This window comes from Amyelois transitella, chromosome 21 (assembly GCF_032362555.1).
Source record: "Amyelois transitella isolate CPQ chromosome 21, ilAmyTran1.1, whole genome shotgun sequence".
NCBI classification, from domain to species: domain Eukaryota; kingdom Metazoa; phylum Arthropoda; class Insecta; order Lepidoptera; family Pyralidae; genus Amyelois; species Amyelois transitella.
The window spans coordinates 6,859,015-6,885,324 of NC_083524.1; the positions used below are offsets into that span (position 1 = coordinate 6,859,015).

Here is a 26,310-nt window from a genome sequence, read left to right on the forward strand (position 1 = left end):
ACGATCTCTGCATATTTCCTTCGCTTCATCCACATTCATAACTCTCCTCATGCAAGCTCGGAGGTTTCGGGTACTTTTGACCTGACCCTTTACCAGGACGTCCTTAATTTATGTTTATTAATGGTATTAATAAACTATACTAATCAATCAATCAAATCATTTATTTGTAAAAATAGGCATTTTAAGAGGAAGGTAGGTACATCTCTAATGTTATGGGAACCTCACTATTAGAATAATTCTAAAACTCGTATCTTTGGTCTCGTAATTAAAAAAAATTATAGAAATCACACGGATCTATTGAATCTATACTAGTCTATGGTTTCATAAACAAACAGTTTATAATGATCAGCCACTGACGAGGCGGCGGCGGTGCTGTGGAGTCTAATGGCTGCCAGTATGCAAGACAAAAGAATCATGGCGCCTTCCACGTAAAAACCGTATAGGAATCGAACGTGTTCTTCTACCTAGAAAAAAGGTGAAACAATGTGATTAGTAGGAAGTTAAGCAAACATACATATGACTATATAACCTGCGGGGTAGACAGAGCCAGCATGCCACGTTCAGCTGTTAGGCTTAAATTAAGTCAATTGAGATTGTAATAGTGACAGGTTGCTAGTCCATCGCCTAAAAGAAGAATTTCAAGTTTATAAGCCTATCCCTTAGTTGCCTTTAACTACATCCATGGGAAAGAGATGAAGTGGTCCTATTTTTTTTATATAAGTGTCGGGAATCACACGGCAGGATTAAGAATTATAATAAATTATAATCAATTTTTTTGTCGAAAATCCACGAGATGACGCACTTGTGTCAATGAAACTTATGAACAGTCTCAGTCGGAAACGACCAAAGCAAGTGTAGGTATAAAGTAGGTATTATTAGATATTACATCGTTACTCTTAAGTTCGTGGTAGCTATATTTATAAAGGCTTTTTGGCGATTTATGAAAAAAATATATATTAAGCAACTGCCCCCGTAGCCGATGGCATGGAACGCGCAACTAACTATCGCTGTTTCGCTTCTCATTATGACTTGAAACGGGACAGCAATATTTTTTCGCGGGGGAAAAAAATGGAGTCGTGTGAGTCATGCTGGGCTGGTCATAGCCACACTAAGATTAAGATAATAAAATAAAAAGCTAATAATGCTTAAGATTGTTGAAGCCCGACTTTATCGGAAGCTTACGTGCTCAAGTCCCCCGCTGGTGGTGAATTCCAGGGGGAACATCGCCACATCCAGTCCCATTTTACCCCGGAGGACCCCAAAGGCGACTGATCCGAGGGTGTAGTACAGAACTGCTGCAAACGGAACGCAACGGCCCACACAAAGGAAGCTTAGAAAATTCTGAAAATATAGTGTATTTTTAATATGCAAAATGCATTTAGTTTTCACATCTCTAGAGAGAAGCCCCGAGATAAGATAAGTAATCTATATTTGTAAATTGACGTTCGGCGAAAATGCTGCAGTGTAGTTTGTTCCGTCGCTTCTTCTACACATGCGCTTTGGAAGCGATGGTAAGTAAGTATAATTACATTTAACTGATGTGACGTCAATAAGTGATATATTGTATCAAATTTTGAAAATAAATCTATTCTATTCTTTTTTTATAAGGTTCTTTAAGAGCTTCAACAATTTTAAGAAAAAGATTTTATTTCCCTTTTTCTTAAAATCCAATAACAGTTTTGATTCGATATATATTCTACATTCTGGTTCTCTTAAAAAGTAGTGAGTGCATCAAAAATATTAACTATATTTTAGAATCTGGATGGTAATGACAAAAGTAAACAATTAAGTTTGTCTTCCTCGCTTACCATTCTTCAAACCCTTGTGACCATGATCCTCGATTGGGTAAGTCAGATTCTAATACGAAGCGGCTTCCGTCTGACCTAAGCAACCTAACCTCAATGCCTGAGGTACACGATGTTTTCAACTATCCCTGCTACAGTTTATTTCTCATTAAAAGCAATTAGATATATTTTAGAAGGGTCTCCTTCCTGGTTACCTTCATTTACTAGTGGCCCTAAAGTTACCTAAATTAGTTACATACATATGGTCACGTCTATATCCCTTGCGGGGTAGACAGAGCCAACAGTCTTGAAAAGACTGAATGGCCACGTTCTGCTATTTGGCTTAACGATAGAATTGAGATTCAACTAGTGACAGGTTGCTAGCCCATCGCCAAAAAATAATCCCAAGTTTGTATCCCTTAGTCGCAATTTACGACATCCATGGAAAAGAGATGGAGTGGTCCTATTCTTTTTTGTATTGGTGCCGGGAACCACACGGCACTATTTTAATGCACTAAATTAGTTCATAATCAAAAGGATCCTACTCACAAGCATTTTTTCTCTAAATGATTTCCTTGCCTTCATAACGTCTGAATTTCTACTGCATGTCGGGCTCCCTGAAATTATTTCAATTAGGTTTAAGTTAACTAAAAAATACTTGTTTTCTTTTCTCCTGACAAAGAATATGTAACTATTTATTAATTTAGAATTATCTCGTGTTCACATCGGATAAATAAAAGACAAAACGGTAAAGCATTTCTTTAAAAAAAAATCGGTCTTCAAAAACATTAATAAGCTAAAAATAATTAACATGGTCGTATTTTAAGTTTAAGTTAGTTTAAAGAGATGTGGAGTCCGCCTTTGACTACGTGGTGTGGTATAAAGGATAAATTAAAAAAAAAATTTTTGTTCCTTACTGGGTAGACATAGGCAACAGTATCAAAAAAAAGTTGTGGCTAAATGATAGAATTGAGATTCAAATATAAACAGTTCGCTAAGACAAGCCGAAATAAAATGAGAAATTCCAAGTTTATATGTTTTACCCTTGATTGAATTTTACAATGTGCACGAAAATAAATAAAACTGAATAAAATTAAACGAGATAAATAAAACTGAGATTTTTTTATCGAATTTTGTTACAAATAATAGCTTGTGTAAAGACCAATACGGTGAGTGGTATGTAAATATACAAACATCTGAATTAATTGCATGTTCATGAGATAACGGTAAATATTTGCATCCAATCACTTAGCGGTTCAGAGTGGGTGTAAAATGATTATTGCTTAGGTAATTAACATACATAGGTACATATGGTCACGTCTATATTCCTTGTGGGGTAGACAGAGCCAACAATCTTGAAAAAACTGATGGGTCACGCTCAGCTATTTGGCTTAATGACAGAATTGAGATTCAAATAGTGACAGGTTGCTAATTAAGTTAATGTTGATTAAGATTTTGAAACTTATCCAATTTTAATTGATACACGGAGCTTTTTACTAACGTTGACAAGGCAAAAAGTATACATACATACATATTATCACGTCTATATCCCTTGCGGGGTAGACAGAGCTTGAATAGACCGAAAGCCCACGTTCCGCTGTATGGCCTTATAATGGAACTGAAAATAAAAAAGTGACAGGTTGCCAGCCGCCAACGCTTTTGAACGACAATATTTCGTATCCGAATGGGTATAATTCTTACCAGATTTTCCCCCAATAACAGTTTCATCATGAATATGAACCATTTTTGTCTTCCTTCTTCGTTTTATGCATCGACCCATTTTGATAACGATGCACGTACTTAAATTTACCACTGAAAATATTTTTAAATTATCACACAACTATGTAAGTAAAGTTATTAAAAAATGCAAGAAAAAAATAGTGAAAACACAAAAAAAAAAACAAAATATTTTCCGTTTCATAATTTGTATCACATTTGATGAGATTTTTTAAGTACATCTGTAGTTCTTTGATCTGTTCCAAGTTTAATATTGCCCACCCACGTTCACAATACAGTACAGGGCCCGATTTAGGGAAAACAGTTGGAGCTAAAGCCATGGGGCCTTCAAAGGAAATAGGCTCCTTTCCGTAGAGTTTGTAAAATAAGTGTATTATATAACTTGAAGAAATTAATATAATTAAGATTATTATGTGCCCTACTGTTACTAGATAGTTTTTCTTTTTGTCCCCATGAGCTCTGCGATATAAGTATGACATATTTACTTTTGACAAAAATTTGACGACATATTCGTGGTAACGTGCATATATTATTGTTGTGAATATTATGAGCGGAGTTTTCAATTTGATAAAGCATTTAAAAGAAGTGAAAATTTTAATTTAACCTGTGGCGTGTCGTTTGAATTTCGAAAATGAAGAATGATGTCTGCGCGCGCACGACGCCGCTCCTCAGAACCGACCCGAAAAACCACATCAAGCTGTTGTTCATATCGCACGTTCTCGCGTTTTTGTATAAGACATTAATTCATTGATATCTATTTCAGTCTTAGTTTTGTTAGAAGGATGTAAATTAATACCTAAATTCGAGGCATCACAGTCCTTCTACAAATCATTAAATGATCACTTTCTATTTTGCTCCAAATTTTCACTTCAGATCTTTGCACCACGTCTAACGATCCTAAATCCGGCCCAGCAAACAAAAGTACATTCTACACTGTAATTTTAGATGAAAGTATGTTGAAAGTAAGTATTAACTTAAATATATATGCGTGGGCACTGCTAGTACTGCATAAACGAGGGCTGCAGTACGCCCCCACAGCGTCTGTGGCACCGGAGCACCGAAGCCTGGAACAAATAGCATACATACATATGGTCACGTCTATATCCCCTGCGGGGTAGACAGAGCGAACAGTCTTGAAAAGACTGAATGGCCACGTTAAGCTATTTGGCTTAATGATAGAATTGAGATTCAAATAGTGACAGGTTGCTAGCACATCGCCTAAAAAAGAATCCCAAGTTTGTAAGCCATCCCTAAGTCGCCTTTTACGGCATCCATGGGAAAGAGATGGAGTGGTCCTATTCTGTTTTGTATTGGTGCCGGGAACCACACGGCCTGGAACAAATAAGATTAAATATTTTTTTTATATTTTAATGTTCTTTAGATATTGTGTTATAAATTAGGTAGAAGTGGATAGCGATTGAGGTAATCGAGATATGTGGTTAATGAATCGATAAACGTAAGATTGCGACACGGCCTTCGTAACAATATAAAACATTTAATTTCTACCCTCGCAAGAATTTCGAGAAATTCTCTCTTTGTGCACCCTTGAATAAGTGCTTCAGTACTACACGGCAAATTTCCTATTTAGACGCAGTTTGAGTTGATAATTATGTAAGTACAGCGTCTTATTTGAGGAAAGATGATTTGAATTCGTTACCCTCTGGTAATTTCGAAATCCCTTTCGCAATCTAACCTCATAATAGACAGGATTATTTATTAAACTATTTCTATACTCCAGTACCCAACGCAGTCATAACGTAAACAGTAAACAGCAATGTTCCAGAAGGTTTCCAGTAATGTCCAGGGTGGAGGATGGCGCCTCGACCCACGGCCTTCATCGTCAGCTTTCGCTCGTCTTCTATCCGCCTCTCGATAGCTTCTTTCCAACGAGGAGACAGGGGTGTTATCTGAAAGATAATAATAAGTTATTTACATTCTAACTGATTGGAGGTACTGGCGGATTACAGCCTCCAGGGAGTGCGTAATGGGACAAAACGTCGCTAATTTTACATGCATACATATAGTCACGTCTTTATCCCTTACAGGGTAGACAGAGCCAATAGTCCTGAAAAGACTGAATGGCCACGTTCAGCTGCTCGGCTTAATGATGGAATTGAGATCCAAATAGTGACAGGTTGCTAGCCCATCGCCTATCAAAAGGATCGCAATTTTATAAGCCTATCCTGCCGCGCAATTTAAGAACGCAGTAAGTACCACTTACTGCGTTTATGGTTGTCGTATATGTAGGAGATGCTGACATTGCGATCTACAAGAATCAAAGACCCGTTTTCTTCTATCTCGTTTAGAAACGGAAATACGTTATAACATAAATGCAGTAATGAGCAGATTTTAATTTCACTTTCATAATATAACTGCAGTAAAAACACTTACTTATTTAGTATTATGTAGAAACATTTCATAATGGTATTAGCAACACAACAATAGTGCAGTATTTACCAATAACGTCATTTTTTATATGTTGCCATGGTAAAAGCAAATGACTCTCACATAATATTCATGCAGCAACTACAATTATACTGCGTTTATCGAAAAGCTCGTCGGAATTGTTTTTAGGTTTAACAAGTCATGAACGCGGCAACTGACAATTACGGCATTTATTGTACGTTCATGTATTTGTTTATCACTAGAACGATATTTAGTTTAATGTCTTAAGATCACTTACTGCATTAATGCTTCAGCAATATACGTCTACTATTAAGTGAAAAGGGCCGTTCGCGCAAGTTACAGTTTAGGACCAAGAGACTCGTTAAGACAACTCTTTAAGAAAAAACCTACAGACAGTAGCGTCCCAGTACATTTTTGATCTTATAATGTATGTTAGGAAAAATACCTTTTTTTTTTCAAAAAGTTAGTGCCACAAGTGATAGAAATTTACGTAATAAACATAAATTAGTCATGCCGTTTCATAGGCTTAGCAAAGTCAGTAAATAATTTATTGGGAACTGTATACGATTTTATAATAGGTTGCCGGAGTCTGTTCTTGATATGCCCAACCGAAAATTCAAAGAGTATGTAAAGAAAGTACTTTGTGAGAAGGCTTATTATAGGACTGATGATTACCTTAATGATAAAAACATCTGGCTTGAGCTTGGCACAGGAACCTCGTAATTAATTGTAGTTTGATTTGAACTTAAATGAAAATTCAGTACACTCTGTACATAAATCTTTTTAAAATTGGCAATCCATAATATATATATATATATATATATTTTCTTTTTTTCAATATTAAATCTCATAAATATATAAATCTGAACAATGTATTCTCTCGTCCACATTCTATTCTAAGTTTAATTAATATTGTGAAGTTGACGTTGTTGAAGAAAATGCTGCAGTGCAGTTTGTTACCGCTTCTTCTGCACTGACGCCTTGGAAGCGGCAGTAAACTTAGTTTTTAAGTAATTTATTTGACGTCAACCAATGTTGTTAAACCATACGTTTTGACAATTATTAAGCGATATATAGTATCCTATAGTAATGAATAAAAATTTTGAATTTGAATTGAATTTGAAATAATGCATCGAAAACAAAATGCTCAAAATGTTAAATTCACTTCTCAAGTACATAAAAAAAAATTACTTATATGAGATTTAATAGATTAAATTATAAGATTAAATTAAATATAGATTTATTTTTTTCAATATGATTAGTAATTGTTAAATAAAACTTATAATGAAACATTTACATTATTATTCAAACTTTTGAACCTCAGAAGTTATTATTTCGTACTTATCGAATTATTAATTTTATTGATTAAGCAAATGGACATGTTCCAGGAAGGTTTTTAATTTATTTTATAAGTTTTTGAACTGATTGTTACCTTACGAATCTCAAAATGGGTGCCATTTTATACTTAATTATTAGTTATAATTTTATTATGTTACGCAAACGGAGATATCTTTTTGATGACCAAGGAGATCTTTAATTTATTTTATAAGATTTTGAACTGATTGTACGTTTTAAAATCTGTGATTTATAAAATAAAAGGATTTCAAAAGTAATTTGTAAAGTTCATTTTATTTTTTATTTTGTTATAGTTCAAAATGTAAGCGTTACTGACTTAAGATAAATGCAGTGTAAATGCAATATTACTGCGCTATTTAATCTGTGATAAGTCATTTCCTTTCATGTTATCTATATATATATATATATATATAGGACAAATTACACAGATTGAGTAAGCCTCGAAGTAACTAAGATACTACTAAGATACTAACTCAACGACACTATATTTTATAATACGAGTAAACACTTATATAGATAAACATCCAAGACCCAAGCCAATCAGAAAAAGTTCTTTTCTCATCATGCCCTGGCCGGGATTCGAACCCGGGACCACCGGTGCCACAGAGGCCGTCGAAATCTATCATAAATGCAGTATATTATAAAGTTACGGCGCATATATTGTGTTGCAAAATGTAAAATAACATTAATTCACGTAACCTATGTGCTGTAAATAAAGGAATTTTAGCATAAATGCCGTAAGGATCAATTTTACTGCATTCATGAAAATATTGTCTTATGAAAAAATTAATTAAGCCATAACATAAACAGTTTTAATTAAATTTTATGCACTATATAATAATTTAAACACCAAACGCCACTATCAAGATAATCTTCGAGTTATGCTCTTTAAGTCAGTATAGTTATTTTTAAAAAAATTTGCATAACATGTTTTAGGTAGCCTAAAATAAGTTTAAAACTTTGACCGCGTTTTTCTCGAAACTGTTCTCGTGTTCTTTACTGCGTTCTTAAATTGCGCGGCAGTATCCCTTAGTTGCCTTTTACGACATCCATAGGAAAGAGATGGAGTGGTCCTATTCTTTTTTGTATTGGTGCCGGGAACCACACGGCACATGTCGCTAATATCGCTAATATTATACTTAAAATATGATAAAAGAATGTAGATATTATGAGCGAATAAAAAAATACAGGGAGAAATTGAGGGACATAAAAACAGCATTTAGTGGCTTTAGGAGATTGTTTTCAATTTGTTTAAATTAATTACTTATTAATCGGTTTTTAAATCCATTATCTCAGGTTATAAAGAGCGTTATAAGGACAACTTAGGTAAAAGTAAATAATAATAATACCTACCTACTAATCTATTTTCGAAAATATCCGTCATCAATAGGTACTGAGTTTCTCAAAAATTAATTCTTGCAAATCGTTTTTTAAAGTGCCTAGTAGGTGCTATTAAGAGGTACGTGGTCAGGTTTATAGTTGATAGCCACTCCACAGATCTATAGTGGGATAATCAAATTGAGGATTCCTCCGTGAAGTGGACTTGAAGACCAGCGCTGGAGGTGACAACGAGTGGGTAATGAAGCGGCGGAGACTGAGTAAGTACACTGCTGACCAATATTTCGGATACAGCGTTTAAATCTTAATTGAAACTTTTTGTTAAGTCTATGATCTAGAAGTGTTATGGTAAGGAACCTTATTGAAAAGTAAGTCCCAATGATCTATTCATTAACGTTTACAAAACATATGCCTTACTTCTTTTGAATTTTTTGTTTTATTTCACAGTTATGTACAGAAATACTGCAACAAATAAGACATAGTATGTGAATTATAAGTATACAGTTATTTACATAAAGACGGCAAATAATAAGACATAGTAAGTATAATAAGCCGGATACAAAAGTGATAAACGTTTATTTGCGGTAAATGCAATTGGGAATACGAAGAGATAATATATTTTATTGTGTGTTTTAGCAATGTAAAAGTAAAAAAAAATATAGAAATGTATCCAAGCAAATTTCGCAAATTTTGAAAAGTCGCACAGACAGAATCTGTAGTCTGTATCTGTAGTCGCACATTATTGCCTAAGTACATACATACATACATATAATCACGTCTATATCCCTTGCGGGGTAGACAGAGCCAACAGTCTTGAAAAGATTGAAAGGCTACGTTCAGCTATTTGGCTTCAAGATAGAATTGAGATTCAAATAGTGACAAGTACTAGCCCATCGCCTACAAGAAGAATTCCAAGTTTATAAGCCTATCCCTTAGTCACCTTTTACGACATCCATGGGAAAGAGATGGAGTGGTCATATTATTTTTTCTATTGGTGCCGGTAATCACACGGCCTAAGTATTGTCATTATGTAGGCGTTGGTACAAAAAAACTAATGTATAGTTTCACCCGCCCGCCAGTGTATCGAACACAGTGTTATAGAAAATCAGCAGCGCCGTCCATATAATGAGGCAATACTGGTGCTAATGGGGCAGAAGCCTTACTTAGCTGGATTGGACTCTTCGGAGCCCTAATTAAGGCGGCCATTAGTCTTCCGACGGGTTTATAAGGATTTATGTGCCTTGGATATTCATGATAGTTCTTATGCGGGTAGGGCATGAGCTAAGATTTTTTCGATACTTAAATTAAGTATCTCTTTTTTTTACATGAGTTCTCAAAGATTTAGTTCCGTCGTCTCAGTAAGCCATTCAGCTTAATGTGGCCTTGTAAGATTTGTTAGAACGGGACTGATATGTGTTAAAGGCAAAAGCCCCTTAATTAAATAAAGACTTTAAAAAAGTTGCTTTTGAGTCGAAGTATCGCGTCTTTATGGGATACTCGTATTGTAGGTATTAACAAATACGTTATGTTTACAAAAAACCACGCCTCTTTCCCGGAGAAGTAGGCAGCAAAGGGTTATATACCTTGATATTTTTAATAAAGTAAGTTTAGTGACTAGAAACAATAAAAAAATTACTTAACGGCCCTCACAATGGTCTAAGATTGTGATGAGAATCTTGACATAACAAACACGACGTGGATCTAAAACGAAATATGGGAATCGAACTTTAGCCCATTAGCGTGTTAACCAATACACCAACTTCTATTAATTCTATAAAATAATATGGAAAAGGCGATATTCCTTAGTTGACTTTTTTATCATCGATTAACACAACAATTATAAATTAACACACTACACAATTAATAATTCAAAAATGTATCTCTCAAAGTTAATTGAGAAAATTAATAACAGTAATAGAATGAGTCTGCTTTCGTCCGTTAAAATTTACTTTGAAAGCAACTGTGTATTTTTTTTAATTTCCTTTTCATAAACGGGACAAACAAAGTATAGTTTCGAACCGCACGTTATTAAATTCTTAAATTGCAATTCTCGATTGCAATACTGCCAGCTGTTACACAAGATTGCTAGATACGATTTATTCTGACTTTTGGTCATATGATCTTCATTTATAAAGAGAGCGAAAGTGGCAGATTGGTTAATAAATATGGCCACTGACGGTGGATTCGTGACTATCAATTTCATTATTTTTAATTTGATTACTACCTTACAAAGGTTAAACGTTACATTCATATTATCAATATTTTGTTGGTTTACAAATGTTTTTGGTAGTGTGGTGACGGCAGAGTAGAAAAGCTTCACCCCGTGTCTTACTGTGGCTATCGTAAGAAGCGATTAAGGGATTAAGCAGGAGTCGGGCAACGCCTCCTACGCTAATATGACAACAAAGTCCAGAGATGACTTTGGGTAAAATCCTTCCATTTCTGGCCTTATCTAGCAGTTGACTTTTGTGGGTTGTTAAGGTTCAGTGTTTCTGCCCTTTATTTTGGAAACATAATCATGTTAAAGGGAGGAAGAATATAATTTTCTCAAATAATTTAAACTTTTATTGCTCTTTGCGGAGACAACCCAGTTTCTTACTGTTCATGAATGTTAATAGAGGTTTCTAAAGTATTTTTGTGGTAATCTTAAAAGCCCTCTCCTTTAAGCCGACCGTTAAATTATGATGGTTTGTGGCGAAATCTATACGCCACAAGTCACAAGAAAAAATAAAATTACGCGACGCTATCAAACAAAAACAGCGAAAAAAAAACCTAAATCGCGCAAGCAAAGATTTCACGGATTGGAGTTATATATGTTACAGTTAAAACTAGTTTTTAGATAGAACGCGTTTTCCCTAGTAGAACTAGTTATAACTAAATGCCTTTGTTAAAACTAGAATTAACTAATGCTCAAAATTAAATATCAGTTAAAACTAGTTCTTACTAGACAACACGCGTTTTTCCGAAGAGAGCCAGTTAAAACTGTTCCGACCAAGGTCAAAAAGGTGTCTCTGCAAGAAAAATGGTTGCCTTTGTAACTCAAAGTGCCACGATCGTTCGTCTTGTAATAACAAGTAGATCCTCATCCTTTTTATAAATTTAAGATTATTTAATTTTTATATTGTATGCTAACCAAAGTTCCATAAAAATTTCCGTTTTTAAAATTTTATGTTTGTGGTACAGAACACACAAAACTTGTTTGATTATGATGACATATATTATTTAATTTTAATTAGTATTATACTTGGCAACTACTTCATGTCGATGTTCCCTAAAATGTTCCTTTAGTGTAAGACAAGTATAATTGAGAGGAATGAATTGTGGTCAGCATTTTTAATGCATGGGGTGAGCAGTCTCTTAATACGAGCACTGAAATCCTTATATGAGGATTCGAGTGCTTGTGTCAGGATAAACCTTTCTCAATCTTAAACTACTCAATGGTTTAAGACACTCATTCCTCTCAACTCTGTCATACAATATAAAAATTAAACAATCTTAAATTTATACAAAGGATGAGGATCTACTTGTAATTACAAGACAAACTATCGTGGCAATTTGTGTTACAAAGGCAATCATTTTTCTTGCAGAGACACCTTTTTGACCTTGGTCGGAACAGTTTTAACTGGCTCTCTTCGGAAAAACGCGTGTTGTCTAGTAAGAACTAGTTTTAACTGATATTTAATTTTGAGCATTAGTTAATTCTAGTTTTAACAAAGGCATTTAGTAAAAACTAGTTCTAACTAGGGAAAACGCGTTCTATCTAAAAACTAGTTTTAACTGTAACATATATATACCCTCCAACACAACATCGTCTAAGCCGCAGTTCCCCAGACATATCACCTATCCTTATCTTATTGATTAAAAAAGATAATTTAATGCTTTCACTTTTGGATAGACTATGACTGTGTCTAACATACATTCAGATTAATCGTTTGTATGTGTTAACTTTTAACTTGTTCATCCTAGATATATTTTTTCATAAATTTTCAGATTTTACCTTAGCGAGTTGGTTTTAATTAATTGAAATTTCCCAAGTGAGTAAAACTTTGAATAAAAAATAGTCAACTGAAAAACAAGTTAATGAAATAAATATTACGCCTTTATCCCCAACATGGTAGACAGAGTCTAGAATAATTACGAAAGTACAGAAAAGCTCAGCATTGAGATTCAAATCTTTTTATAACTACATATGTATTTCATTTACTTATTTTTCAGTTAACTATTCTTTTATCCATTATTTGAATTGTGACAGATTGCTAGCACATGGCCAAGAATAATATCGGGGTAGACAAAGCCAACAGTCTTGAAAAAATACTGATAGGCCACGATCAGCTGTTTGGCTTACTGATAGAATTGAAATTCATTTTACGCCTTTTACGACATCCATTGGAAAGAGATGGAGTGCTCCTATTCTTATTTTATTGGTGCCGGGAACCACACGGCACTAAAATACCTAGTTACATTGTGTGAAATCAAGATTCCTTTGAATATAAAATAAGAATGTTTGCTAAAAAATCAGGCACATCGTCCTTCGGAGTTAAGGGCGGAGTATTTACATGACAAAGGGTGCTCCATATCTGTGGACACTCACAAATTCATGGAATTCCCGGGGGAATATCTCTCCTGATTTCAGGTTGAGAATGTTGAACCCGCGAATAATTTTGCTCGCATTTTTGCGGGACACTTTATTAGACGGCTACCTTTTGGCCCGAAATAACGTTCCAGTTTTCTTGGGAATTTATATAAATCCTCTTTAAATACTCTTTTAAGATTTTTTGCCAAATTTCATCTTTCCACGGCTCTACTAGCCTTCTTGTGAATATTTCGGGAATTCTTGCCAAATTTCAGCTCCTTTCATACATACGAGTACATACATATAGTCACTTCTATATTCATTACGGGGAAGACAGAGCCAACAGTCTTGAAAAGAACCAAATGTCACGTTCAGTTGTATGGTTTCAGGATGGAATTTTGATTTAAATGGTGACAGGTTGCTAGCCCATCGCCGACAAGAGGAGACCCAAGCAGATAAGATTATCCCTTAGTCGCCTTTTACGACATTAATGGGAACAATATGGATCTCAATTCTATCATCAAGCCAAACAGCTCAATGTGGCCTATCAGTCTTTGATGACTGTTGGGTCTGTCTACCCCGCAAGGGATATAGACGTGATTATATGTTATGTTATACATATATCATGTCTCTAACACGCTATAAACGTACCCCGGTAGGTATTTCTTTGTTCACAAATCATGTAAATTAAATCTTACTCAGTTTACCATAAAACTAAAAACACACATATGTACATACATATGGTCACGTCTATATCCCTTGCGGGGTAGACAGAGCCAACAGTATTAAAAAGACTAAATGACCACGTTTAGCTATCTGGCTTAATGATAGAATTGAGATTCAAATAGTGACAGGTTACTAGCCCATCGCCTAAAAAAGAATCCCAAGTTTGTAAGCCTATTCCTTAGTCGCCTATTACGACATCCATGGGAAAGAGATGGAGTGGTCCTATTCTTTTTTGTATTGGTGCCGGGAACCACACGGCACTAAAAACATAAGACTATTTATTTGTAAACATACATATGTACCAAGTAAATATAAAATGTTATCTATGCCCAGATTCCACCGTAAACGAGGCACGTGCAGGTTCTTCTAAAATTTATTGGAACAATATCATACTGGAATTCATTGAATTTTTCAGTGAGAAATTGTTGGTCTGGTATTTTGGCTCGCTACTAAACATTTTCATTTCCTACACTAAAAATGTATGGTTCCCGCAGCAAAGCACGCGCCACGCCATTTTTATCGCGCGAAAATCTATCGCTATTTCGCTATTTATTATGACGTGAAACGAGACAGCGATAATTTTTCGCTACAAATGCTGCATGAGATGGATGGACTTTAAACAAGATTTCATTAAATACTTAAAGAGTTGGTACTTTTTATAATACATACGAATAATGAGTTATGATGTAAACAGAGCCAATAGTCTTGAATTGAAAGGCCAAGTTCAACTGTATGGCTTTATGATACAATATTATTTCATCACATAACTATTTCATATTTTTATCTTTAACAATATTTCATTTCAACACACCATGTTTTTTACCAGTCTTTTTTTTGTAAAGTATATCATCACCTAACCGGGTATTGGTTCAAAGAAAAAAAAACACTACAAACTAACCAAACTGATCGTCAAATTTAATAACTAAGTAAATAAACACTCACCAATACATGGATCGTGGCAAGTGGACAAATGTAGTCTCTGTCTACCCTTTAGCAAAAAAAAACGGGTTTTATGTATGTTAAAATTACTAAGAAGTACCATTGTACTAAATTTCTCTTAAGGTTAAGTTCTATTCTATTTATTTATTCCTTGATGTACATGAATTTATATATATATATTAAAACGAAAATAGCAGAAACCGTACCACCAACACAAGTCCTCATTTCACATATGACGGATGCCCATTCATACTTGACGAAACTCAATTTCGCTCGCGTAAAACGGAATTTAAAACAACAGACTGAAAATGAAGGCTTGTGTGCGAAAGCCGCGTTTTATTAAACTGAAAAACTTTGCGACGCCCGGAGAGTTTTCATTCAATGAGAGAAATGGAACGCATTTGTTACCTTTGCGGGTACCAATGTTAGAGTTATTTAATTTTGGAACGAGGAAATAAACGGTTAAAAATGTCTTTGAAAGACAATTTTTTTATCCGAATTTCAGTCGAAAGTGGTATATTTCTCGCGAATATTATTTGTAAAAACTTACAAGTAGCATTGTCATTCAAAATGGCAATACTGCCAGCCTTCTGGGCATACTCCCGCAAGTTATTACAATTTATAAATTTAATTTTAGTTGGTAATTTTTTTTAAGCAGTTATAGTTTGTGTTCTTTTAGTTTTTGATTTAAAATCCATAGCAGTTATTTTACGCATCCAAGTTTTCGGATGAAAGCTAGCGTGGGTATGACTTGTATGATAAAAATCTGAATATAATTTAAGAACCGTGTTTTGGGTTGGTGTAATATATGAAAAAGGGTCGAGAAATCTCATCACATATACAACATAGTGTTTTGTTATCATGCGGACATCTGTGTTACACAAAGTTCGGAAATTTTCCGCGGTGACTCGGATTCCTGTGTTCTATACCTAGACAGAACAGGAAACTGACTGACTGACTTATCAACGCATAACGAAAATCTTCTTATTTTGTCTATTCCTATTGGAATGGATGGAACAATGCGAGCGATTAAGTTTATCACAAACCTTTTTTTTAACAGTATTATTGAGTACATTAATTTCTATCTATTGGGTATTTAACCGCAGAATCACATCCAGTCGCATCCTCACCTTTTTTAAGATGATGCTGAATTCGGAAAGTCAGTTTTTTGCACTGAGCAACTCCCGTACTTATTAGATCACATTTATACATATTTCTAAATATTGCTATAATCACAAGAAGAGATATCACAAATTGTCTGACCCAACGTGTTTCCTTGCATTACTTATGGGATACTAACTCAACGATGCTACTTATATAATAGGTACATTTACGAAAGTAATACAAATTTTATGCATTTTCTTCGAAGTGTGCGAATCTAAAGTCTGACATCCACTGAAATGATATAGTGATAAAATATGAAAATGACGCTAAATTCGGGTGCTGCAAATGCTCATAGGAAAAACTAAGCTGGGTAACTGAATATTAAATAATATTTTTAAATCCAATTCTTTGCGTTCAAGTTAAGCTTTACTGTATAAACCATATGAATATCTTGTACATATTATTGAGCGATTGATGGACAACGTGAAACTTCTAAACCCTTGCTTGCATGAAGAGAGTTATGATGTGAAAGAAGTCTGCAGGGATCGTGGCAATTGGCAAGATGTAGTCTCTGCCTACCCATCCCGGAGAGTGATTTTCTTAAATGCCCCGTACAGTTCACAAATTGACGCCACTCCAGTACTAAGAGAGGAAATTACATACATACATATGGTCACGTCTATATCCCTTGTGGGGTAGACAGAGTCAATAGTCTTGAAAAGACTGATAGGCCACGTTCAGCTATTTTGGCAGAGGAAATTAAACGAGATTTTTCATCAGTATAGTACAGGTAGCTAAGGCAGCTCAGTATATCTTACACACCACTGGATTGTCGCCCGATTCGATACATTAGACGGCAAGGGTGAGGGGTGAGGGGGGCATTGCGAGCTCTCCCCAGAGTATTGTGATTTACGACGTCTTCTGCATCATATCATATTCCATCGCGTATTTTTACAACAGCCTTTCTTCTAAACGAATACTTAAACAGACGATTTTTATGATAATGAAGTGATCTTAAAAAATGCAAAGAAAAAAGCTAGTTTTAAACAAATTTTATTACTTGATTTGTATAACCTGATAGAAACTCAGTAAATATATTTTTTAAATACTTAATTGAAAATATCTTTAAAAATATATATTTCTTATTATTGTACTATTTGTACCATATCTATCTCTTTTGTGCTGTTTTCCTTATTTTATGGTGCAATAAAGAGTTTATGTATCTGTTTATGTATGTGTATCTATTGTCGTTTGCATTGGAAAAGTAGAAAAAGCCTTAATTATAATTGCTGTTTATTTATTTAAAACTTTATTGCACAAAACAAAAATACACAAAAGGCGGACTTAATGCCGTTTGACATTCCCTACCAGTCAACCAGCTGACCAAACAGAAAAAACTTTAAGTTGGTGGTGCGATAAAGTGCACATGCATAATGAAAAATACATACATTACATGTTTTAAAATGAAGTTAATAAATATATAAAGATTTAAGAACACAATGGCTGTTCTATATATTTCATTAGGGACAGTATCTGGGATGGCAAATCTATTTGACAGTATTTTGGTGGTACTAACAGCGGTTTTAACACTAACCTTAAGGTCCTATCGGACCTCTGCAACCTCTGCAGAGGAATCTAACCCAAATGTATGGGTAATGATAAAAAATGCAGTGTATAATTGTCTCCTTCCTTAATCTTTTGAGCTTCCTTAGTCGCCTTTTACTATATCCGTAGAAAAGAGACGAAGTGGTCCCAATCCATTAAAGTGCTATGAACCACACAGCACAGAGAGTAAAGCCGTGAGTAAACGCTAATAATTTCCAAACAGCAATCCGCCATTCCACAAATACGGCTAAACTAAATCGGATCCGGCGTTCCGACTGATTCAATTAATTGAATTCCAAGCCGTACTGGCGTAAAGGCATATTTTGGATGTTTGCGAGTCCTGATTTGTAGGTACGTCGGAATTAATTAGCCTGTCTACAAATTTAGAATAGGACCACTCGATCTCTTTTCTATAGATTTGGTCAAAAGGGACTATAAGGCGCTTTTGCTGTCATGAGTTTTATCGCTCGCGTGCGGATGCTTTCACGCTCCTGCCCTGTAGCATGACACGCGCGAGGCCGTTTTTATCGCCCGAGAAAAAAGGCCTCGCGCGTGCCACGATACGGGGGCTGACGGCGTGCGCATGACAGTAAAATGGGTCCTATGGTCTATTCCCGTAAAGATTATAAAACTTAATTAAAATGAATGGAACCTTAGGTAGATTCTGCTTTTAGAATCGGCGGCAGACTAGCGACCTGTAACTTTTTGAATCTCAATATGGTCGGCAAACCAAATATTTTGATATTTTAGAGGGATATTCTGAATCTAGCCATACAGTTGAACGTAGCCTTTCTGTCTCCCGAGACTTTTGGCTCTATCTACTCCGTTAATGATCAAACGTGATTATATGTATGTGTATTGCAAGACAGATGTCAGAAAGTGGACCTTGACAACAAGCGGACAGAATTAATCAAGCTTTTATCAATATTCCCTTATTAAAAAAACCTGACCTTCTAATCTTGTGATCTCGAGTTTTGATTATCTCTGTCTTTCCCGTTAGAGATAAAGACGACATACATACATGTATGCGAACGGGTTTCTATACGTTTTCACTCCACAAATCCTATAAAGCAAGTACATTGAATGCGACATAGTACATAGAATTGTACAGAATAGGCACCGAGAGTGGCCAGTTCTGTTCGATGGCATGCCATGAATGTCTATTTAGTATCCTGCAAGGTATTCGTAGTACGAAGTACAGCTACTGGTTTATCAGATATTGATTTATATAAATACATCTAAATCTAAAGATGACGAATCGAATATAATATGTAGTGTCTAGCTAATAATAAATTATTATTAATGTGCCGTGTGGTTCCCGGCACCTATAAAAAAAGATGAGAACCACTCCATCTCGTTCGCATGGATGTCGTAAAAGGCGACTAAGGGATGGCTAATAAACTTGGTGGATGGCTAATTCTTCTTTTTGGCGATGGCTAGCAGCCTGTCACTTTTGGAATCTCAATTCGATCAGCTATATAGCTGAACGTAGCCTTTTAGTCTTTTCAGGACTGTTGGCTCTGTCTACCCCGGAAGGGATATAGACGTGATCATATGTATGTATAAGTACTGATGTCTGATTAAGACGCGTGATGCGCATGGAACACAGGTTCAGGCAGTAGGATTCGAACCAGTACCTTGAGTCGAGCACGCTTTTTGAGTCTTACACCACTAGACCACGGACGCTTCACCTTACATAAATGCGACAGTAAAATAAAAATATTTCCCGCTGTTAGTGCATTTCACATTTTTATAGTACAGAATACAGTCAATAAAAATAAATGTTCTGTGAGCTTAGTGTTTATGAATATGCGCATATTCAGTCCACAGTAGTGTTGTAGTCCACTATCGATATATGCTATCGATAGTTGAGTAAAAGCGATTGTATCCATAGGACTAGTGCTGTTTGTTGACTATTGCAATAACTATCGATAGTTTTGGCCATTCGATAGTGAAAGCAATACTATTGAAGGAAATATCGATAAGCTAAAACTGTCGATCATATCGATACTATTGAAGCTTCAATATCGATAGAATCGATGGTATTGAAACTAACTGAGTTATCGATACTATCGATAGACCTATCGATATTTCGGCAACGCTAGTTCACAGATAACATAGTATTATATATAGGCTGATAGAGCTTTTGGGAGTTTGGCCAAATTTGGGTAACATTTCGCAGAGTAAACATATAAACTTGAAGGAGTGGGGGAAACATGACTGTGACTAGAGATAGTGTTTGTTTGTCTTTACCCCTTAACTCGGAAACTAACTGGATGTCTATTTATTTCAAAGTTTATTATATGTATAATCAAATAACTTTTGAACCTACAGCTTAACGTGGCCTTCTAGTCTTTTCAAGACTGTTGTATACATATATATATATACGTGATTGTATGTACGTATGTAAACTAATTGTAGGTCACATGATCACGGATTTATTTCAGAGGCTTCGAACAAGCCGTGATTTGAGTGCGACATCGAGAATCAATATGGCTGATTGAATTCGATCCCGAATTTTGCTTGCGAACACCCTTCTGTGACAGATTGATATTTAAAACAATGATTGAACGCTGATGGCGTGGCCTCCTTTGTATGGATCCTCGGAAAATGTTAAATTAAATGAAAAAGGTTGAATTTTCTCTGTGAAAGCGGATTGCATCGGAAACAATGGCTGCCGCAATGTTATTGAAACAGAATGTGATTATGAATATTCTTGAGCTTACCGACTTGGAAAAACGTGGAGAATACAAAAAAATGAGTTTATTTGGTTATGGGTCGGGGAATTCAAAGCCTTGTTAATGTACCTTGATCGGACTGGGGACGTACTGGCAAAATAATTTTTTTTAAATATATTTAGTGTATCTTAATCTCAAATCTATATATCTTTATAAAAGCGAAACACACTGACTAACTCATCACGAAATCTGGAAAATACTGAGCCAATGTAGATGAAATTTGGCAGAAAGGTAGAATAATTAGTTGACACTCACTAAGAATTGTTACGATTGGATTGATTTGGTTATGTTGTCTAACAGGGGATTTCCCAAAATTCCTGCGGGAATGGAAATCAATGTATCTTTTTTATTATTCTTATATTTCATAATTTTACAAAATCTTAATTCCTTAGCACATTATTTAGGTGTATAATTATACTCACCTGTGAGTATAATTAAACGCTTTCATTCACGTAATTGGTCAACTTAGTTCAGAAGTGGAATTGCGTCGAGAGATTGCAGCATTCCTGTCTACATTTATAGAATTTCACAGATCCTATCTAAAGTTTCAGGAGATAGTTACGTTTTATGTAGTCCAAGGTAGTATATTGGGACGGTATGGTACGGTATATCCCTTACAAGGTGGACAGAGCTGACAATCATGAAAAGACTGATTCTCAATTCCACGCCGGACGTTCACGGCTCCGCCTGTGTAATTCCAAAAATCATCATGATTCCGATTCCATCGGGAATGTTGGGAAATCCTCTCTTAGTGCACCCCTAGACCACACAAAGAACCTACACATTCAAATTTCAAGTCTCTAGACCCAGCGTTTTGGGCTATGAGTTGATATGTCTGTCAGTCATTCAATTTCTTCTATATTATTATATTTTGTTAAAAAAGTAGTGACTGATCTTCCAATCAATCAATCAAATATCATATTTTTATTATTCTTGGTTTAGCATTTCAACGTTTGGCATCTTATAAAGTTTTGAAGAAGTTGGCAATGAACATTTGTATCCCACGGGAGCAAACCCCCTGATAAAATATACAAATTCCATAAAGATATCTGCGTAATACAGTATCGATTCGCAAATAAGCACAGTACCTTCGGGAATATTCAAATTTCATTTCGAGGAATGTGCAAATTGGTACGTAACGTATTCATCTTATCTCTTCAGTGTATCGATATGAATAAAGTCAACTTATTTACGCCACAGCCGTAGGGCGAATACATTTAGATATTTATTTAGACCGAGATAAAGAAGAAAGTACATACATACATCCATACATACATACATACATATGGTCACGTCTATATCCCTTGTGGGCTAGACAGAGCCAACAGTCTTGAAAAAAAAAAAAAAAAAAAATAAAATAAATTTTATTTAGGTAAATTGTGTTTACAATTTTTAAACAGGTGTTGAAGCCTACTTTTAAGTTATGGAATACTTGTACCAGTAGACTCCGTTCTTCCGTATCAATTAATGTTTAATTTACCTAAGGTGAACCAGATATAGTAAGGGTCAAATTGAACAGAACAAAAGCAAAAAGAACAAAATTAAATTACATATCAACATAAGTGAGCGGGCGCGCGCGCCTGCTAGTGTGTGTGTGTGTGTGTGTGGTGTGTGTGAGTGTGTGGTGTGTGTGTGTGTGTGTGTGTGTGTGTGTGTGTGTGTGTGTGTGTGTGTGTGTGTGTGTGTGTGTGTGTGTGTGTGTGTGTGTGTGTGTGTGTGTATGTTTGTGTGTGCGCGTGTGTGTGTAGTGTGTACGTTTATTTGTGTATTTAACCAGAAATAAAACTCTCCACATCATCGTAGGTGAGCTTTTGGAGCCAAGAGGATATTATCGATTTGCATTCATGGGATGATTTATTATACAATTTTAATTCTTTATTTATTTTGTTGTACATTTCAGCAGAGCGAATATTATACTGAATTCTCGCAAAACTAGTCTTAGAAAATGGAACTACAGCTGGGTTTTGTCTTCTTCTATTTAAAATTTGGGGGTTGAAGGGTAAATGTTTATGTTTTTTTAATGTCATTTGAAGTAAATATAATTTTCTAATTGTTAGTAAATCACAGGTTTCATACAGAGAAGTAGTGGAAAAGGTTCTTTCTTTAAAATACATAACCTTCAAAAGCGTGCGTTGGGACCTTTCGACCTCCAGAAATTTTGTTTTGTAGGCACCACCCCAGACCGGAATACAATAAACAATTATAGATTGTACAAGACAAACATAAATTTTATTAAGAAGTGTTGGTGTAACTATATTTCTAAGGGTCTTGAACATCCACATAAATTTACGTAACCTTCCCGACAGTTGTTCAATTTGAGGATACCATGAGAGATTTTGATCCACCATTACACCAAGATATTTAGTATAATTTAGTTTGGTAATGGAGGGGCAGATACAATTTAGAGCTTCGTTACATGTGTGGATTTTTATATCAAAATCATCAGGTGGTTGGGTATTGTTGTATATGCTGAAGCATATGTAGTTTGTTTTCGATGTGTTCAAGGTAAGTAGATTGTTTTTTAACCACTTAGCTACCTGGGCCATGCCATATTCAGCATTTTTACCGGCGGTTTCCCAGTTAGGACCTGTGAACACAATTGCAGTGTCATCAGCATAAGATACAATGTTCGCATTTTGCAAGGTCATGTTGCACAGGTCATTTATGTAAATGAGAAAAAGGGTTGGGCCCAGCACGCTTCCTTGCGGAACACCATAAGACACGTTTATTCCCTCGCTAATGTACTCACCCAGTTTTACTTTTTGAACCCGGTCTGATAGATAATCTCTGAAGATATTTAGTTGTAGTCCTCTCACGCCAATTTTTTCTAATTTAGTCAGCAGGATAGAAATAGAGACGGTGTCGAATGCTTTTTTCAGGTCTATAAAGCATGTTAAACATTTAATGCCCTTGTTTACATTTTCAACTATAGTTTCAGTTAGGGAAGTTACAGCATCTTCAGTGGAAATTCCCTTCCTGAAACCAAACTGTGAGGCTGCTAATAGATTATTTGCATCAAGATAATTTAAGAGTCGTATATTTAACAATTTTTCTATGATTTTTGCCAAGACTGTTATTACTGAGATAGGCCTGTAATTGTTGACATCGTCTCCATTTCCACCTTTGTATATTGGAGTGATAATGGATTCTTTGAGAACTGAGGGGAAAACACCTTTTTCAAAACAAAGATTAACTAGATGGACTATAACAGGCACAATGTCATCCTTTATATATTTAATGTAACGAGTTGAAATATTGTCCCACCCAGGCGCACTCTCCAGTTTCAGGTTACGGATAATAGAATCAACTTCCTCACAATCAGTTTTTAACAATACAAATGATTGGGGTTGACTGGGAAGGCTGTGAAGATATGCACAGGTATCTTTTTTGGTTGTTGTAGATTGAATATCCTCAGCAAGTTGATTGCCGATTTTGGCAAAATAGTAATTAATATAGTTTGCTGATTCAAGAGGCGTTGGTTTCAGATCAATCAATTCCTGTTTAGTTCCTTTAGTCTTATTAGTGTAGGTTAATGATTTAATATTATTCCAGAGCATTTTATTGTTTTTTATTGCATTATTTATTAAATTTCTTTCAAAGTCTCGTTTTGTTCTTTTAATAACGTTATTAACAAAATTTCTGTATCTCGTATAAGTTATTTTTTTAATATTATTTTCTGGATCCCTACGTGATTCTATTTGTAGTTTGTTTCGGTTTTGTATGCACTTAAGAATGCCCTTGGTCATCCACGGCTTGACCGTACGTTGATTTTTTGGAATTTTTGTCGTGATGGTATTTTGTTTTAGAGATTCTATAAGGGTTTGTATTAAAGTTTTCGTTAATATATTAGGGTCTTCACAGAAAAGAAGTTCAGAAAGATTTTTGCTTCGTAAATAGGACAATGCATTTTCAAAATTAGTTTTTTTTACTGTTTTTTGTATGGATTTATTTGTTTTTAGTTTATTTATTGACAGTAACGTAGTTTTATGATCTGTGATAGTGGTGTTTAGGATAGCAATGAAAGCAGAATGTTTTTTCTTATTTAATCTCATCATAAAGTGATCAAGACAGCTGTTTTCTCTGGTAGGTAGGGTATGACCCGGTAATATAGCATGAGATGCAAGCATGTTTAGATAGGATAGCCTATTTTGTATCTCATGTGTTCTCTCTTCTAATTTTGGTAAGATATTAATATTAATATCACCTGCTATAATTAATTTAGAAAGACTGAATGGCCACATTCAGCTATTTGGCTTAATGATAGAATTGAGATTCAAATAGTGATAGGTTGCTAGCCCATCACCTAAAAAAGAATCCCAAGTTTGTAAGCCTATTCCTTAGTCGCCTTTTACGTTACGTTACATCCATGGGAAAGAGATGTAGTGGTCCTATTCTTTTTTGTATTGGTGCCGGGAACCACACGGCACTTAAGAAGAAGGGCATAAAGAAGAAAGTAGCCGGGTGAAAGATGTATGTTTGGGTTTAAAGCATACACACAAACGCCTTTTTTGTCGCCTGGCGCTAATATTGGTTTCATCCTCGCTTTGGACCATGATGGTGTTTGGATCAAGTTATGAAGAAAGTTGAACAAAAGATTGTTATTGTCTGAAACTAATTTCAGACGGCTTCCGTTATAGTCTTGTCTGTGATACTGGAGGCCCCGGGTTTCGAATACCGGTCTGGGCATTAGGAATCTACGAAGGAATTTTTATCAAAACTTTCTTACCTGACGTAATTCCGTTGCTAAATCGATCACCAGTTGGTTTTGTTGTCTTTCGAACTCCCTTGACACTTTATGTTCATGAGGTTCTGAAAAAAATAACAAGAAAACTGCTTTATAGAATTATTATGAATCCTCAGATTTAAATAATAAAATAAGCTTTAGATAGAGAAGATAAAATGGTATGAGCTATATATGCAAGAGCTGCAGATGGAAAATATAAAGATGTAGTAGTTAATGATGAACGAGTTAAAGAAGGCGGAATTACGGATAAAATGGAAGGAAATAAAGGAAAAGAAGGTACTTACCTTCATAGGCATTTATGATGAACACCCATATCATAGTCCAGAGAACGAGAAATGACGCTAACCCCAACTGGCAGACCAGGCATCTGAAGATTATGGAGCATATCGTATCTCCAGGCGATTGGGGTGCTGGAAACACTTTCAACCAGCAAGCGGTATTCTAGAAATTAAGAAGATCCGACTTTAGATGTTTATATGAGCTACGATACTTGTATGCTCTTGTGAAAAGGTTTGTTTCTTAATGCAAAACTGATGTTGTTGAAACTTGATATCAAATGCAGGCTTTCTTCACCATAAGCATTGGAAGAAAGTTTGTTTTATTTCAGTTTAAAATAGAGTGGGTATATCTGTGTCTGTCAAGTGTTTTGCTTTAATACCCTACCTACTAAAAATCACAAAGAAATGATGTCGATTTTAAAATTATCTACTTTTCATAAAGAATCTTACAGGTATTGCAAAATCAACAATATCCACATTAATCATAGTAAAGTAAATTACCGCTAAATTAAGATTCTTGCATTCTTGATTATACAACTTGAGTTACTTGAAGTAATGTTTAACTTACCTTTTCAGAAAACACTAATTTATTGTTAGCTTGCACTGATTTCTCCATTTTGTTTTCTTGCATTCCGATATTATTTTCCACCACATTACCTAACCTATTATTTGTTACACTAAACACTTCATCGTCATGCATATTACCGTTTATTTTTATATCTGATATAATATTTATGTCTTGACATTCACCTGGCAAATATTTAAAGCGACTACTTCTACGTTTAATAGAAGTTAGATCAAAATCAACGCTTTTATCTCTAAATATTTTTCTTTTGAGCCACAATCCATCGCCATGTAGTTTATTATTGTCAACATTGAGTGCAACAGACTGTGTTTTAGGTTTTACCTTACTCACTTTTCTATAAAGCGGTTTGACAAAGTTAATGTTTTTAAATTTATGTTTTGAGAATGAGTTCTTCAT

The 26,310-nt window shown here is 35.0% G+C and overlaps 1 protein-coding gene across 1 annotated transcript; it reads right to left on the reverse strand.

Moving 5' to 3' along the window:
• Nucleotides 1-308: 308 nt before the first annotated feature.
• On the reverse strand, nucleotides 309-26,310 carry LOC132903127 (uncharacterized). The gene is made up of 8 exons (XM_060950498.1): nucleotides 25,897-26,310; nucleotides 25,335-25,491; nucleotides 25,033-25,115; nucleotides 5,263-5,428; nucleotides 4,496-4,585; nucleotides 2,334-2,401; nucleotides 1,183-1,341; nucleotides 309-464 (listed from the first exon to the last, which is right to left on the reverse strand). Exons 1-8 carry the CDS (start codon nucleotides 26,308-26,310, stop codon nucleotides 309-311), a joined length of 1,293 nt encoding a protein of 430 aa, XP_060806481.1.

Bases quoted from the DNA above. Each gene is read 5' to 3' on its own strand.
- LOC132903127 (XM_060950498.1), bottom strand. From the start codon at position 26,310: ATGAAGAACTCATTCTCAAAACATAAATTTAAAAACATTAACTTTGTC. The intron at 4,586-5,262 runs GTACTGGAGTAT...TATTTGTTCCAG, and splicing joins TTACGTTATGACTGCGTTGG to GCTTCGGTGCTCCGGTGCCA. The intron at 1,342-2,333 runs GTGAGTAGGATC...CTATATTTTCAG, and splicing joins CATTTAGAGAAAAAATGCTT to AATTTTCTAAGCTTCCTTTG.